Genomic DNA, 16,225 nt, shown 5'->3' on the forward strand with positions numbered 1-16,225 from the left:
GTGCTGAGCGGCGCTGGGGCCCGTGTTGAGGCCGGGCCGGAGCAGCGCGGGGTGGGTGCAGTCTCCGGCACAGCTCTGCAGGCGGAGTTGGGGTATGTCCGCAGGGAAAGGCTGTGGTGAGCTGGGAACGGGTCTGAGGCTTGCGAAGGGTGTTTGGGGAGCGGGGGGGGCGCGTCCCGTGTCGCCCCTCTCCTAACCCTAACCTAGTGTAGGTGTGCGTCAAGTGTTGCAGCTCCCTGCCTGGCTAGAGCATCTGTCCTCGGTACATTAAAGCCATTCCCATTCTTGTCCTGTCCCTACAGGCCCTTGTCTCAAGCCCCTCTCCAGCTTTCCTGCAGCCCCTGTAGGCACTGGAGCTGCTCTAAGGTCTCCCCTTCAGGAGCCTTCTCTTCTCCAGGCTGCCCCAGCCCAGCTCTCTCAGCCTGTCAATCCATATTTGAGCTTTAACTTCTTCGCTGTTTGAATGTGTATGGGCATGGCTTTGGTTTGAAGATGTGCTTGTCCCTCTTAGGGGTGTTGTCAGCCTTCTCACTGCCTGTTAAGATGTCATTTTGGCTCGATCCCCAGTGATGTAGCAGCAGTGGTAGGGCACACTTGCTAAGAAAGTGTTGGGTCTGAGGACCAAGGTATCGGAAATGGGTTTATTCCACCCGTTTTGGTTTGGTCACATCTGTCACCAAATCCGTGTGAACCGTGTATGTGGAAAGGACAGAACAGTCTGGGAGGTCTATGGCTTGTAATAAGAGTGATTTTCTCAGCAGTAAGACCAAAAGCAGCCACAGAATACTTGCAGATTAAAATACATATTATTCGGGAATGTACAAACTGAACGGATTCCCCGGGTCAAACCTGTCTTCTCTTGGACATTTGCAGCCCTTTTGCGGACTACATAAACTCCCCAAGCAGAGTCTGTTTTGCCCATGCTGGTTTATTGGTGAGTGATCTCTCCCTGTCATTATCCCAAGCCCCAGTCTTTCCGTGTGTTTTCTCTCCCCTGTCCAGCTGAGGAAGGGAGTCTGTAGGAAAGTAACAAGATAATTCAGTTGGTGGGGGCAGTTGGTGGGTTTCTGTTTATATTACTGCAGTTGTTTGCTGTGACACTTGGTTTATTTGCTTCTGTGTCCTTACAGGCTTTGATTTCAGCACCAAGGGCAGCTTTTAAGGAACCGAGAACCATCATTTTCCATGTAATGGCAGAGTATGTGTATTCCAGTCTTGCCTTGTTTCCTGTAGATATGTAAGAGAAGGCATATGAATACTGTATATATGATACTCAGATGTATAAATGGGTGTACTGATACATATGCACACATACATTTGTGGTTTTTACACTGCCCTGGGTGTGTTTTCCCCTTTGAAAAGGGGGAGACCCAAATGCATCAAGTGAAATCCCTTGATACATAACCCCTTGCGTACTTGTTATGATGAGCATAAGGTGAAAACTAGCATGAAATGACTTAACAGAGTAAGTTTTTATAGATAGGAGCTTATTAGGTTGCTGCTCATGACTGCATTGTAGGGGTTATTAATTCTTTTACAATGTATTCTCCTTGATGACTTTCATTACAGTTTCTCCCTTAAGCAGTATTATCTAAAGGCAGCATGTTATTTGTTGGTCTTATCAGGGTGGATATTCCTGCCCAGAGAATGCACGTTAACTGCTTACTCATTGTGAAGAGAGCAGTGCAACTGTTTAGCAGCCCAGTTTCTTAGGAGCTGAGCTATTAAAGTTATTGTTCAATAGAAAGTCCTCTAGATCTAATTTAGATAATTTCCATTATTGTATTTCAGAGTTCTGCTGCAATTATTTGGTAAACAATGAAGGTTCTGTTGCTGAAGGATCCCAAAGACAAAGAGTCCGGACCAGATCCCTATATTCAAGTGAGTAGAGTTTAGGAAAAGTAAACGTGCCACTTCACTGTTATCATGCATTCAGCAAGATGGATGGATTTAAATGTTTCTCAAGTGAAAAACATGCTTAATCGAAATGAGGAGTGTGTGTCTGAAATGATATTTCATAGGAAAAATACTCAAAATGTATGTTTAAATAATCAAAATGTACGTTTAAATAATCAAAATGTATGTTTAAATAATCAAAATGTATGTTTCAATCATGCCAAGGAAAAAAGTATGCTATAAAATTTGCTGTTACTGAAAAGATATCTTAGTTATAGGGCATGCACAATGAATTCACTGTTAAAGTTCTCAGCAAAGCACTGATATTAAACCCAATCTAATGAATTAGTATTGGTTATGTTTATGTGGATAGAATTAAGAATACACAATGTTAGTAATCTTACTGGGAATGTAATGTGAAAAAGAGGGTTACCTGTTGCTTTTTCTTTGTGCTATTGCCTTTAGTCATGGGAGTAAGTCATACTTGGAAGACTTAAAACCATTTCAGGGAGGTACAGGAATATTTGCAGGACTGAGTGATCATTTGGCACTCAGGGACTTCAGACTTATATATGTAGTACATAACTCTGTGCTGTAACTATTCAGTAGCTATGAGGAGGCCTCAGGTCCACAGCTGCTTGTATAGTATTCTGTTGCAATACTGAATAACTAGCAAAACCAACCTCGAGTCACTAGTAAAAGCAAATAAGGCGCCTCTGTATCTTATTTTAGTAAAAAGGTTTATTTGTGCTTAATCAGTTCTTTGAAAAAGAAAAAAACTACTGTTTTCAATTTCAAAAGCTGTAAACCTTCTTTTGATAGGCATTAGGATTATACAGATTTGAAGCCACTTTGGTTCCAGTTTTATCATTTGAATTCATATCTCTCGAAAGCTTATTTGAAAAGGTAAGTTTCAAATTATTTCAGTTGTCTTATTTTCTACAGGGTTTGGTCATGGTTACCAAGATACTGTGTCTATTTTGATCTGGTAGTGCCCTTTGTGGTAGCTCTTTTTGTGTTTCTACAAACACAGTTGTATAAAACACAATATTGTATACAACACAAGACATTGTAGACAACATCAAATATGCTGCTCATACTTGTTAAAGAATTATGCTGGTCAGATAGAATTCATGTTTAGCTTGATGGACCATAGATCACCACAGGCTTTGGATGGTGAGGAGCTGGAGCAGCCTGCTCTGTGGAAGGTGTCCCTGCCTGTGGCAGGGGGTGGAACTGGTTGAGCTTTAAGGTCCCTTCCAACACAAACCAGTCCAAGCCCAGTCCAGTCTGGCCTTGAACGCTGCCAGGGATGGAGCATTTACCACTTCTTTGGGCACCCTGTGCCAGCACTTCAGCACCCTCACAGTAAAGAACTTCTTCCTTATATCTAACCTGAACTTCCCATGTTTCAGTTTCAACCCATTACCCCTTGTCCTGTCACTACAGTCCCTGATGAAAAGTCTCTTCATATTTGACCATTTCAGTCATTTATTGAAGCTGTTCTGTTCTTCACAAGATTGTAAAAAATTGATCAACTAGATGTATTTATTTATTTATTTACTAATTTATTTCTTAAATTTACTGTTTTTAAGTAGCTTTCTCATCCAGAATGCTATGGAGGCCTAATTTTTACTAGTCCAAGAGCATTAGAGGCCATCAAGATATGTTTAAAAGAGAAGAGTAAAAATGAAGGTAAGCACACGTCTATATTCTTTGGTCTTTCTGTGTCACTATTTTGTGAAGTTTGTAATTTTATTTCACCCACAAGTAGGTGTCACAGGATACCTATATTAAAAAGCTGTTTCACAGTTCTTTCGGCATCATAAAGGCCTCATGCTCAGTTCAGCTTTTAAGAGTTGGGTTTTCTGCCCTTGTGCTGCTGTTAAAAATGAAAAGAAGGAGCTTTTGGTGCAAACCACTCATTACTGTGAGCTTTTCCAGTTGTGCTTGTCTCATGCATAAGGAATACCTTGCTGCAGTCCCTAGTTTTGCTTGCTGACTAATTTCCTCCCTGAAAGAGAAGAACATGTACAGAAACTGGCCACTGCTCCTTCTGTGCTTACATAAGTCACATGAAGTCTTACAGAAACAGACATTTCTGTCGTGAATATAACATTTCTCAAGTGAATAAAGTATCACTAAAAAAGCAGTGAAGATACATTGAAACATAAAAGCCAACAGATTGGTTGTGAGAATCCTGCAGAGTGCTAAATAGAAATTACCATACCAGTGATCTATCAAATCCTTGTAAACTCTTCTAAATTCTTATGCTAAGTGATAACTTCTGGCCTCGAGTTTCTATGTACACTTAAATTGTTTTCTCACTTCATCTGCTCCATATTTGGGCTGTAGGCATATACAGTAAGGTTATGCTCATGCGTAAGCAGTAAATACACTGAGACTGTTAGCTTGCTTTAGCATTTTCAGCAGCAGGATTTTTGGTCAGATGTATCTAGAGTTCATCCCTAATCTTGATGAGGACTTTTGGGAGCTGCTGGAATACCTATTTTAATCAACAAAATTAGGCTTTAGTTCCTATTTGGGTTCCTTTCAAAGGTACTTTGAATAAATCCTTAGATTTTTCTTTCTATTGAATGGTTTCCTCTAATTGCTTTTTTTACTGTTGTAGCTTCTGGTTTTTTCCCCCAAGAACACTGGAAAGGAACACAATGTCCTGTGCTGCACTGTTTTAAAACGAGTAAAAGACTTAGTGTATCTGTTTCTGACCCATTAGGATGGCAGGCCTAGGGATCAGATAGCTGGCACCCTAACTTACTGCCTGAAGGAGGAAAACCATTGCCTAGTAATTTTGTTTTGGTCTTGGGTACATTTGATTTCCAAGTTGGTAACTTGGTTTTGATGTCTGTTTAAAATATAACCGGTTTCTCTTTTGTCTTCTGTAGGAAAGAGTTTATAGAGAACTGTAGTGCATGGATGTAGATTCTTACCCTTTTATTTGTTGGCATAGAATATTATATTGGTTGTTTTGCCTCAGCCTTCAATGGCAAACCACCAGTTTGTATGCCTAAATCTCCCTTTGTACTACGTGCCTTTTTTCCTGTGAGTTGAGTTCTTAATGCCAAAATATACATGAACATTGCAAGTTGTGTGTCATCCACCATAGGGCAAGTGTACACTAAAAATACTGCTTAACAAAAGCAGCTAAGAACTGTTTACTCAAATGAAGCTTTTAAAACCATGTTATAGACTGTTTACACTGAAAAAGCACATTAAAAATTCATTTAGTGCATCCAGATTTGCTGGAATGTAGTGGAGTATTAGTTGTTCTTGTTTAGCTGTATTTGTAGATTTAACTGAAGTCCAGATGCTCATTTAACATTCATATTTTGTTGCTACATGCTTAAATTTAATGTAATTTAATGTTTTTCAGCCTGGTCAAAATCCCTTAAACAAAAGTGGGATACCAAACCAGTGTATGTGGTAGGAAAAGCAACAGCTTCTTTAGGTAAGTTGGGGTTTAGGAATAGAAGGCTTAGATAAATCTCTCTTGTAAGTACAATTTTGTGAGTATTAGCTGCTGTTCGGGGGTGCTAAGAAAAAATACAGCGATAGGACATGAGGTAATGGGATCGAACTGAAACAGGGGAGGTTCAGGTTAGATATAAAGTTCTTCCAGTGACAGTGCTGAGGCGCTGGCACAGGGTGCCCAGAGAAGTGGTGAATGCTGCATTCCTGGCAGTGTTCAAGGCCAGGCTGGACAGAGCCTTGGGCAACATGGGTCTAGTTGAAGGTGTCCCTGCCCATGGCAGGGGGTTGGAACTGGAGGTCCTTTTCAACCTCAACCATTCTATGATATTACAAATGGGTAATTTTGATGACAGGTAATTGTGTACGGATCAGAACTCCACATGCTTACTTCAGCTAAGGACAAACCTTCTAGTTTCCCACTGTCTTTATTGTGATGTGGTGGTAACAACTTTATAAAGATTTGGTGAAAAAATGACAAAACCCCCTTTGTACTTAATTTATATGCGCTTTTTTCTCATTCACTTTGGAAATGAAATCGGATGAAGGGAATTATGACTGTATAAGGTTCAGTGCACTGGCTGTTCTTACCCTCAGTGTTCTTTGTGTTCTTTGCCAGGCAGAAGGCACCACTCTACTTCCCATTCACATCAGTGTTCCAACTGCCTTATCTCAACACTGATTTTCTTCTGGTGCAATACACCTTTTTGGTGCCTAGCAAACATACAACACAGATTGTACTTCATGAAAGCCCTTGTTGCTGTAAAATTGCATTGTAGCTTTAGCTTCCACTGAACTACACAGGGAATACCATGGAAAGACTAGGATTTGAGAACTGGGAAAATCTGGATGTTTTTCTGCTTCTACAACAAGAAATCTGGAAATGTCCTGGTGTGTTTCTTCAGGCAGGCTGGTAGCAGCACTAGATCACCAACTAGTGACACCTAACATGCATCTTGAATCAGTCAAGTCCCAGCCTAGTTAATTTCTAAGGGATTCATCTTATCCCTACGTATGTGCTTAAATAAGAGGAGATTTTCCAATCGGCTTTCAGGCTTCATTAGAGAGGACAGGGATAATGCTCAGTGGGAAGCTACAACCAAACCATGCCAGGAACTGCAGCCCATGCATAGCCAGACAGTGCTTTCTGTTTCACTGCTTCAAGTACAGGAGTTTAAAAAGTCCCCCAACAGCTTAGTTATCCCCAGAATTCCTCATTTCTACTTTTTCATGCATGTCTTCCTAGAGCAAAAATCACATTTTTCATAGCATATCACTACTATTTTTTTTTTCTTTTCAAAGAAGTGTTTGTGTGTTAGGATCAAGTTGTGTCTCTGTGTTTCTGTGACTGTAAATGTGAATTGCCCTCATTGATTTCAATCGTTTTCTTTGCTGCTTCTGGTTCTAGTGGAAGAAATCGGCCTTACTCCACAGGGAGAAAAGTCTGGAAATGCTGAGAAATTAGCCGAATATATTTGCTCAAGTAAGTGCCTCCAATCTGCTTAAATGAAGTTTATGTACCTCCCATTGGTTCAGAACTTCCTGTAAATAGCATTGAGCACACACTGAAACAGAGAAGTACATACTACATATCTATCTATCTATCTATCTATCTGTCTGTCTATCTAATCTATCTTGTGTGTAGGTCCTGTGAATTCAGCTTCTGGTAATGGGGGTGATATCTCTAAAAGATGATAAAAATACTTCTAAATACCTATACAAAGTACTAATTTACATGAAATCTTAGACTCTGTAAATGGTTACTAATACTGTATGACCCGGTAGGCAGAGTATTCTTGTACTAAAAGATCAGAGCTGTAATGACTGGAGATTGCTGCTTAATCATAAGATTTAAATGATCATGACAATAGGTGTGCTTGTTCTCTGGGAACTTTAGGCTGACCTGACTGTCCTTGCTTTAAACCAGTTGGTGCTGAGGATTTTTTGCTGTGCCATAGCTGAAAGTCAATCAGGGGAGCTCCTTTCCTCAGGATTAACATGTGGCCTCAGAGGTACCCTAGTTTTCAGCGCCTTCAAAGTGTACATCTATCTGCTGGGAGGAACAGTTAGCAACAGAATAGTCCCCAGGCCCTCTGAAACTGGCTGCTCGAATAGGCTTTGTACAAGATGAAAATCACACTTAAGGTTCAGTGTCTCTGCAGCAACCTGATAGCTGGCAGAGTTTCTTTGTACTTTGTACGGCCTGGGATGCATTTTCCATAGGGAGCTCAGAATGAAATGAGAGGGTAGCTTTCAGTCTGATACAGGTATATATATTCAGGTATATATTTCATTGAAGGACTTTCAGCCCCCGATTTAAAAAGGGAAACACCTAGAGCCTGATTCAGGGTCCACTCATTGAACAGAGCTTGTGGCTTTGAAAAGCCACATCATTGAGCCAGTCAGGTAAATAGTGTGTGCCTTTGGCTCACCCTGGTGAGAGAACAACAGAGACAATTGCAGTTATTCTGGATGTTGGGTGAATGACTGTATCTGCTGGTTTCAAAGCCCTGCTGCTGACCACTCTTTGTGAACCTGCTGAATAAGGTGCTGGGTGCTTCAGGAGTGGAAATGATGTCAAGAACCCTGACACATTGATTTTGGCTGTTAGGCATAATGTTTGATATACAGTCATGGAATAGTTTAGATTGGAAGGGACCTTTAAAGCTTGCAATGGGTAGGGACATCTTCAGTTATACCAGGTTGCTCAGAACCACATCCAGCCATATGAAAGAGCCTATTGGTTAGCAGGATCTGCATAGTAGCAGAGAAATAGAAGTAAAATGTGATAGGAGCTGGCAAGTATTGTTTTTTGTGGGTGCTCTGTAACTCATGTGCAAATAAGATATTTTAATTATATGGAATATTTCAGGCTAAAAGTGATAGTTGCCAACACAAGATTAAATAATGAATACTAAAATTTTCAACACAAAAATGCCATTAAGTGAAAAATAACCAAAGTATCCAACAGATACTTTAAACCAAAGAAAGGTTTTAGCTGACGTTTTAGTGCTAGAAAGTCTGCTTCTGATAGTGAATTAGTGTTTGCCAGTTTGCAGATGAAGGTTGGTTGCTTTTTAGAGAAGGAAGATGAGAAAAATACCTGTGTCTTCTGTTGTATGTGAATGTGAAAGAACCTAAGATCAGGTCTAAGGAAGACAATCCATGTAGTAACAGGAGCAGAAAAACTTGACCTTGGTGAGCCTGTGGTAGCACAGTTACTGCGTTGTAACATCTTAGTTAATTGGAGTCCCTTTGAGGGTCAGCCTGGCTCTTCCTCCTCGTGTGGGAGCTGCTGGGTTCACAGATCCAATACTTAATGGCTGTGTTTGATCCTGAGACTGTTCCCTGCTTTGCCTGCAAGTTCCTCCATAGTTAGGAGCTGGCAGTCAGAGGGAGCTGGATGGGGAGAGCAGAGAGGTTCAATCCAGAGCCAGCAGCATTTCTGATACCCAGCACAGAGAATCACAGAATCATAGAACGGTTTGGGTTGGAAGGGACCTTAAAGCTCATCCAGTTCCAACCCCCTGCCATGGGTAGGGGATGCCTCACACTAGACCATGTCACCTAAGGCTGTGTCCAGCCTGGCCTTGAACACTGCCAGGGATGGAGCATTTACCACTTCTCTGGGCACCCTGTGCCAGTGCCTCACCACCCTCACAGGGAAGAACTTCTTCCTTATATCAAACCTGAACCTCTTCTGTTTCAGTTTAAACCCACTGCCCCTAAATCCTAGACTGGTTTGTGTCTCCCTCGACTGCTGCTCACTGCTGGTGAGTGCAGCCACCAGCGCAAGTGCACACTGAAGCCAGGTCATGGTTTATTCCCAGGTCCTTCTCCTCAGGCTGCTCTCAGAGCTGTGTGTTCCAGCCTTTTACAGAGCATATCCAGAGAGTGGTTTCATACCAGAACACCAGCAGCTGTTTAACACAACACTGCAACACTTCCATTATCCTTGGAAAAATGCCTGCCTTTGAACACCCTTCAGTTTTGATAAGCAAACAGTGAACTTCAATCACTGGGGACTGCTGCTTCTTGTTACCTATAATCACACTCCATGATTTATTGGATTGCGTGTATTTATATGCTCTCCATTTATCATATGGTTTATAACAACTCCTGAAGTACAGATTAAATTACATCATGTTCCCTGTTATGCATGTTATATTTGTTTATGCATAAAATTATAAGTAAATGAAAAGCTCTACATTGTTTATACCATTAGGATTTAGTGTCAAGAGTTAAATCTGAAGTAATGAGATAAAATTAAATCTGAAGTAATGATATTTCTTCTGTTATTCACCTCTTGTGCTTTGGTCCCCACTTCAACTTAAGTGGGAAAAATAAAGGAGTTTATTCCTTAACTACCTGCGTTTACTCTCTTTGCAAGGCAAATGAATACACTTTAGTTCTATTACAGTGTAACATTGGTGTGGGTTATGGATTAGGGAATACCACAAGGGCCAGTGCTGCTTGTATTGTTCAGGCCTACTAAGGACTTCTGTGCTTCATAAACACAGGTTAGAAAGGATTAGTGTTTCCTTATAGGCATCACATTGACATTGCAATTAACTGACATGGGCTGTGGGAGGTTTAAGCTGAAGTAGTTAGGTTTTATCTTTGTATTTAAAAACCTCTTTTTACATTCTGTCCCAAGTTCATTCTTCCTTCCTATAATTGATTACAAGCATCTCTTATATTATTATAGTTATGGAATACTTGTAATGTACATGCTAAATACCTCTGTCCTCTGAATTGTGGATGCACTGCAAGTTACCTTAGGGCTGTGTTGGTGATGAAGCACATGGCTTGTACTGCAGTGTTCAACATTTGTTACCCTTAAGATGTATTAAATGCATCACATTTACTTTTTATTAAAGATATGTTAATTAAAGTTCTTGTTTGTGTGTTTACAGGAGAGAAATCCAATTCCTCAGCTCTTCTTTTTCCTTGTGGAGCCCTGAAAAGAGAAGTGCTTCCTACAGTACTTAGAGAAAAAGGTGGAACCTCCCTTGGAGCCTCATTTTAATTCATCAGTTGTGAGAAAAGCTGGATCTAAAGCTTGTGAACCCAATTTGGATGAGTAAAACTTGGATTTGCTGTTATGTTAGCTAGAAGTTAGATGGGAGTGAAAACTGAAGGTGGGATTGCTGCCCCCAACTCTGGGACTGAGCTACATGGTTATTTGCCTTGTTCCTCACTTGGGTTCTCATCTGTAGGATGGAAGGTAGCTCATGCATGAAAGTGATGCCAGAATTGCCTGGTATCCAGTGTGCTTTGAGGTCTTTGGTTTACAGATGCTTTGGGATATCTTGCAACTAGAAGCACCTACAAATCTTTCACAAGATTTGTTTTCCTCTATATTTTTAGCCTAAAATGATACACTTAAATGTGATTTGTATGTGGAGCATTTTACTGAAAGGATAGAAATTAATGAAGCCCTGTTTAATGATGGCTGTGTATCCTAATTGCAGGTGTACCTCTGGAAAGCCTCACTGTTTATCAAACAACCCAGCATGCTCATCTACAGGAGTCTTTGAGCAGTTATTTCTCACAACAGGTATTGGACACTGATAATACATTGCAGTATATTCCTTGTGGGAATGGGTTGAACCTGCCCAAGGGGAGACTGAGCTGAGCTCTTAGGCAGAAGCTCTTCCCTGTGAGGGTGCTGAGGCGCTGGCACAGGGTGCCCAGAGAAGCTGTGGCTGCCCCATCCCTGGCAGTGCTCAAGGCCAGGTTGGACACAGGGGCTTGGAGCAAGCTGCTCCAGTGGAAGGGGTCCGTGCCCGTGGCAGGGGTTGGGACTGGATGAGCTTTAAGGTCCCTTCCAACCCAAACCAGGCTGGGGTTCTATGAATCAGGGAAATAACTTGCTGAGTTTTTGGCTGAACAGAATGAGAACAGCTCCAGAACACTTCAGGGTATTTATCTCCGAGCACTTTTGTGACGAAGTACTTGTTTATAGTTACATGCTAATCTCAGTGTTCTGTGGTGGAACTGGGGGGTTGCTGCCTGCACCACAGGAAACCATTTCTCTTGGTTTAGTTAACTGTGTTTTCTCATCAATAATAACACTTCCCAAACATATAAACACAGTTGTGAGAAAGTGTACTGGGAAGAGTGAAGAATCCATGCCAACCTGTGGTTACTTTTACTCAGGGAATTCCAGCAAGTATCGTGTTCTTCAGTCCATCTGGTGTCAGATTTTGCCTCCAGCACATTCAGAAGCTTGCAGGAGATGTTATCAATCATATCAAGGTATTGTCTCTTCACAAGTGGTGACATACAACAGGGAGTAAGCCTGGGGTTGCGAATGAGAGAGAAAAGCTGTTACACCTCTTAAAAACCTTCTTTTTCTCCCTTTGTGCTTATTTCTCTGCAAAAATCCCAGGTAACAGCAAATACAGATGTTACTATATAGCTGAGAGCCTTTATAAAAGAAAGAAAAAGGAATTTCACCTGGAAGTATTTTCTCCAATTAACTGACCCCATCTCCACTGATGAGCAGGTTTTAATACTGAGATTCTTCAACCTGAAATGGATAAAAGCTTTAGTATGATGAAATACAGTGACAGTGCAGCACGGGAGGGAGGTTGCATACCTCAGTGAGTCAGAGCTGATGCCATACTTAACCTGTTGTTAACTGTAACTGTAATACCATCATTCCAGTTTGCTGCCATCGGTCCAACGACAGCCGAAGCCATGGAAGCAGCAGGAATCCCTGTGAGCTGCACTGCAGAGAGCCCCACTCCCCAGGCCCTCGCCACTGGAATCCAGAAAGCCCTTCACCTACACAACTGCTCTGGACCTGAATGAGCACAGTGTGACTTTGAAGCTGAACTCAGTGCTGTAGAAGGTTTATTTGCAGACCTGTTGCTTTCTTCAGGGATACGCAACACTGTCCTCATCTGGTGTGAGAAGCTGGCACCTAACGTAGAAGAAGTCCAGGATTTGTCCAGCATCCCTTAAAGCATAAGTTACTTCCCTTTTCTCATGTGTGCAGTGTAAATAGTTCATGTGGTTATTCCTTGAAAGCTCAGTGTGAGAGGCTGATCTGCCTCAGAGTACAGTGAGATAAGTTCAGTGTATCACCTCAGGTAGCACCTACACACCAGGTAAGGCTTTCATGTGTCTGTAGAATCAGTTCTACACCCATCCTGCTCTTTTGTAGATGAAAACCATACACACAATAAGGTGTTTCCTGTTGTAAAGCTTACTTGTTCATTGTTCTGCTTTTCAGATGTTATTCAAATGATGATTGTAGATACTCAGTGGAATAGGACCATTCTTAGGGTGAAGCTGCACCATGTGGAGCTAAAAGCAGGTCAGCTATTACCATTCCCTATCCCTCCAGTACAGAGTCCCAGAAATGAGGTTTTGGTTTCTATTCCTGTAAAGGAGGAGGATTTATTAACAGCAAAATAAACTGACTTATCATAGTTAATAATGGTGTTAGAGGTGTCTGTTTTGGATGTGGTTTATGCTCGAGTTGTTTATCTGTGAAAGAGGAAACAGTAATCCCATTTAGCACCACTGCTACTGCTGAGGAATTCAGAGCAGATTTAAATCATAATAAACTTAATTATAATCCCCATGAAAGTCATTCAGTGCAGTGCTGAGGTGCACAGACTAACAGAGAAATCCTCATTTGCTGTAAATTTCTATTAGCTTAATACTGAGTCTATGACCTGAATTCCCTATTAGGTGAGATGCTCTGTACCAAGAGTAAGAGTTAATCTGAGCCTAATTATGTTACTGTGAACTGATGTCAAATTGCATGTGTGGATTCATCAGTCAGCCTGGGCCCAGTAAAACAGCCACTTTGCTTTCTCAAGGAGTTCCAATTCTTAGGATGAAATAGAATCTCAGAAGTATTTATGGACCTGCTGAAGCAAGTCCAGAGGAGGCCATGGAGATGCTGCGAGGGGTGGAGCAGCTCTGCTCCGGAGCCAGGCTGGGTCAGCCTGGAGAAGGCTCCTGAAGGGGAGACCTTAGAGCAGCTCCAGTGCCTAAAGGGGCTGCAGGAAACCTGGAGAGGGGCTTGGGACAAGGGCCTGTAGGGACAGGCCAAGGGGAATGGCTTGAACCTGCCAGAGGGGAGACTGAGCTGAGCTCTTAGGCAGAAGCTCTTCCCTGTGAGGGTGCTGAGGCGCTGGCACAGGGTGCCCAGAGAAGCTGTGACTGCCCCATCCCTGGCAGTGTTCAAGGCCAGGTTGGACACAGGGGCTTGGAGCAAGCTGCTCCAGTGGAAGGGGTCCCTGCCCATGGCAGGGGCTGGAGCTGGATGAGCTTTAAGGTCTCTTCCAGCCCAAATTCTGCAATTCTCTGAAATTATACTTACTTCCAAAAAACAGAGCCTGCACATTTTAAGACAAGACTCACTTGTTAGGCCTGAGTTGGATAATTTCCAATCTCTTCGTCCTTTCCCATAGTTTTCATTCTGGTGAGCAGAGGGTGTTGCTGCCATCACCAGTAACCCCAAGGCAGACCCATGCAGCAGTTTGTATTTAATAAATAGATTTTATTTAAAAATATGCTCTCATTTATTCACAGTTTCAAGTCTGAAAAACATAATAATACTCTTCTTAATCCAAACACAGCTAAACCCACTCAACTTGCTGGAGTGAAGCCCAGTGATGGCCACTGTTTGGCAGAGTCCTGCAGCACACCTGAAAAGGCACACATCTCTGTGCAGGATAGTAACTACTAATAGTAGTGTGCCCATATATGCAACAGAAACTTGCTTGTACAGCTCCAAGCTGACATTATGGGTTAAAGTGTTTCAATCCAGCCTTGCTTACAAAGTGTATTCCATGAAACATCAACTCGGAGCAACTGTGAGATTACATTTGTATGCAAGACATTGATACCATTGCAAAGTTCTTATCTGGAAAACAGGGAATTTCTCCAACACGAGAGTGTTTCTGTTTCTATGCAGAACCCCAATGTGGCACTTCAAACAAAGAAACACCACTGCAGAGGGCTCATGGGATAAACAGGAATTCCTGCTTTTTCCCCACATGTACAATGTAACAATGCAGGCTCTCTTATCACCTGCAATAAATAGGAATATCGCATGGGAAAAGATACAGTACCACCAATCCCATGTGAAGCAAGGCACTGTTGGGCTGTTCCACAGCAGGGCAGTCACTGGATTCCTGCACTGCCTGTGTCTGAGTTCTGAGTGAGCTGCTCCAGTAAATTCAGGATCACTTCCACCCGCTCCAGCAGAGTCAGGCTTCTGTTGGCAGTTGCCCGCAGGAGAAGGGAGTAAACCTGCTTGTTGGTTTGAAGAACAGCTTCTTCTTCATTAATGCCCCTAATAACAAAGCAGGTTATACAGGCTATTAACCTGAGCACAGGACTGGATTCTGCAAGTTATCAAACAGTTATTAAATAACGCTGATGGCTATCCCAGTGGAAGAATCTGACCTGTGTTTCCACTGGAATCTTTCATTTCCTACCATGCCACATTTAACATCCAAGACTGACAATCAAGTGAGCTAAACTAGAAAAACCCTAAAATACTGGCATTGGTGTTATAAATAAAGCATGGTTGTGTACATATTAATCATGTACATTAATTATACATCAGATTCGTTGCAAATGCTTCAAGAATTACTAAGAAATGGTGAAACACCATTAAATTCCTAACACTAGGCAGAAATCAGAGAGGTTTCCTTATTGATCAGAACAGGCAGTCAATAAAAGCCACTGAGGTGCAAAGTATTTCCAGGGTAAGTTACAAGAATTCCCAGAACCAAGTATTACTTTCAGTTACTTCTTTCCCCTGATATACACAGCCAAGTTCAGTTATGCTCATGCTTTTAACTTCTAGAGGGTAAGGCTCCAATTTCATCTGGTTTCATTGCTAGTCTGCAAGTTTCACTATCAAACCACTCAGTTTTACCATGTTCTCTGCCAAAGTGCATCTGAAACGTGAAATAGCATTTGTGAGCTCAACCTCCTCCCTTTCAGCCTGTTACTAAACAGAAGGCAGATGTTTTCCTCTACAGAGCAGAATGGAGGAAACACGTGAGATGTACATGAGGTACTTAGAAAGGTAAAGCAAAAGGCAGCTTCAAGCTGAGCCTCAATCCACTATTGTTTAAACAAGTGTAACCTGCTGTAACAACAGTCCCATTTCACAGCATTCAAACTGTAACACTTTCCCTGTAGGGAATCTTCAATAGAAAACCCTACTCGAGAGAGACAATGGGAAAGCAACAGAGGGGAAAAACCCACAAACCAAAAACCTTTGACAACACTTAGGAGGCAACAGAACTAAACCAATTTACACGGTTACTTGGGACATCTGCTGCGTTAGGTATGAATCTTAATGGCATCCTCTGCATTCCACATATTCAGGTTGCCACCTTGTGGAAGCTTTTTAGAAAGGAAAGCGCTTAAATGCTGTGCTAAAAACAAGAACTCAGGCAGTGCACAGCTTCCTCGTGTCTCACGTTTCTCTATTTATTCATCTTCCTCTAGCAGCAGAAATCTTCCTGTGCAGAATGATGCCATTTCACACTTCACTGTTGGCAAAACAGCACTGGCACCAGCACTTCCATCTGAGAAGCTATTAACACAGCTTCCAACAACAGAAGAATCCCCTAGAAGGATACACTAGCACTAATGGCACATTTTCATACATTATCTAACATCAGAAATTTCTTAAAGGCCAATGAGCATCTTCCCCGCATCCATCCCTCTCTATTTACAGCACTAATGCAGCACCTGCATGTATTCTGCTTGCTAAACTACACTGTCTCCAACATACTTTATTATCAAGACGTGAAAAGACCAGCAGTACATAGGAGTTACTCCCCCATTAACT

General features: G+C 41.9%; 1 protein-coding gene across 2 annotated transcripts; it reads left to right on the forward strand.

Annotated features, from left to right (window-relative positions):
- The first annotated feature begins 87 nt into the window (after window positions 1-87).
- Window positions 88-12,263, forward strand: UROS (uroporphyrinogen III synthase). 2 transcript variants are annotated; one of them, XM_061364123.1, is made up of 11 exons: window positions 90-262; window positions 1,131-1,198; window positions 1,792-1,881; window positions 2,719-2,802; window positions 3,495-3,591; window positions 5,291-5,365; window positions 6,794-6,868; window positions 10,302-10,385; window positions 10,860-10,945; window positions 11,548-11,646; window positions 12,058-12,263. In XM_061364123.1, exons 3-11 carry the CDS (start codon window positions 1,819-1,821, stop codon window positions 12,202-12,204), a joined length of 810 nt encoding a protein of 269 aa, XP_061220107.1. In that variant the 5' UTR covers window positions 90-262; window positions 1,131-1,198; window positions 1,792-1,818; the 3' UTR covers window positions 12,205-12,263. The 2 variants fall into 2 exon arrangements, with proteins under 2 accessions (XP_061220108.1, XP_061220107.1); XM_061364124.1 differs by lacking the exon at window positions 6,794-6,868 and having other exon boundaries at window positions 88-262.
- The last annotated feature ends 3,962 nt before the right edge of the window (window positions 12,264-16,225 follow it).

Source organism: Neopsephotus bourkii, unplaced genomic scaffold, assembly GCF_033783945.1.
Source record: "Neopsephotus bourkii isolate Nb327-2 ecotype Australia unplaced genomic scaffold, CSIRO-AGI_Nbou_v1 NB_1189, whole genome shotgun sequence".
In the NCBI taxonomy this organism is placed as follows: Eukaryota; Metazoa; Chordata; class Aves; order Psittaciformes; family Psittacidae; genus Neopsephotus; species Neopsephotus bourkii.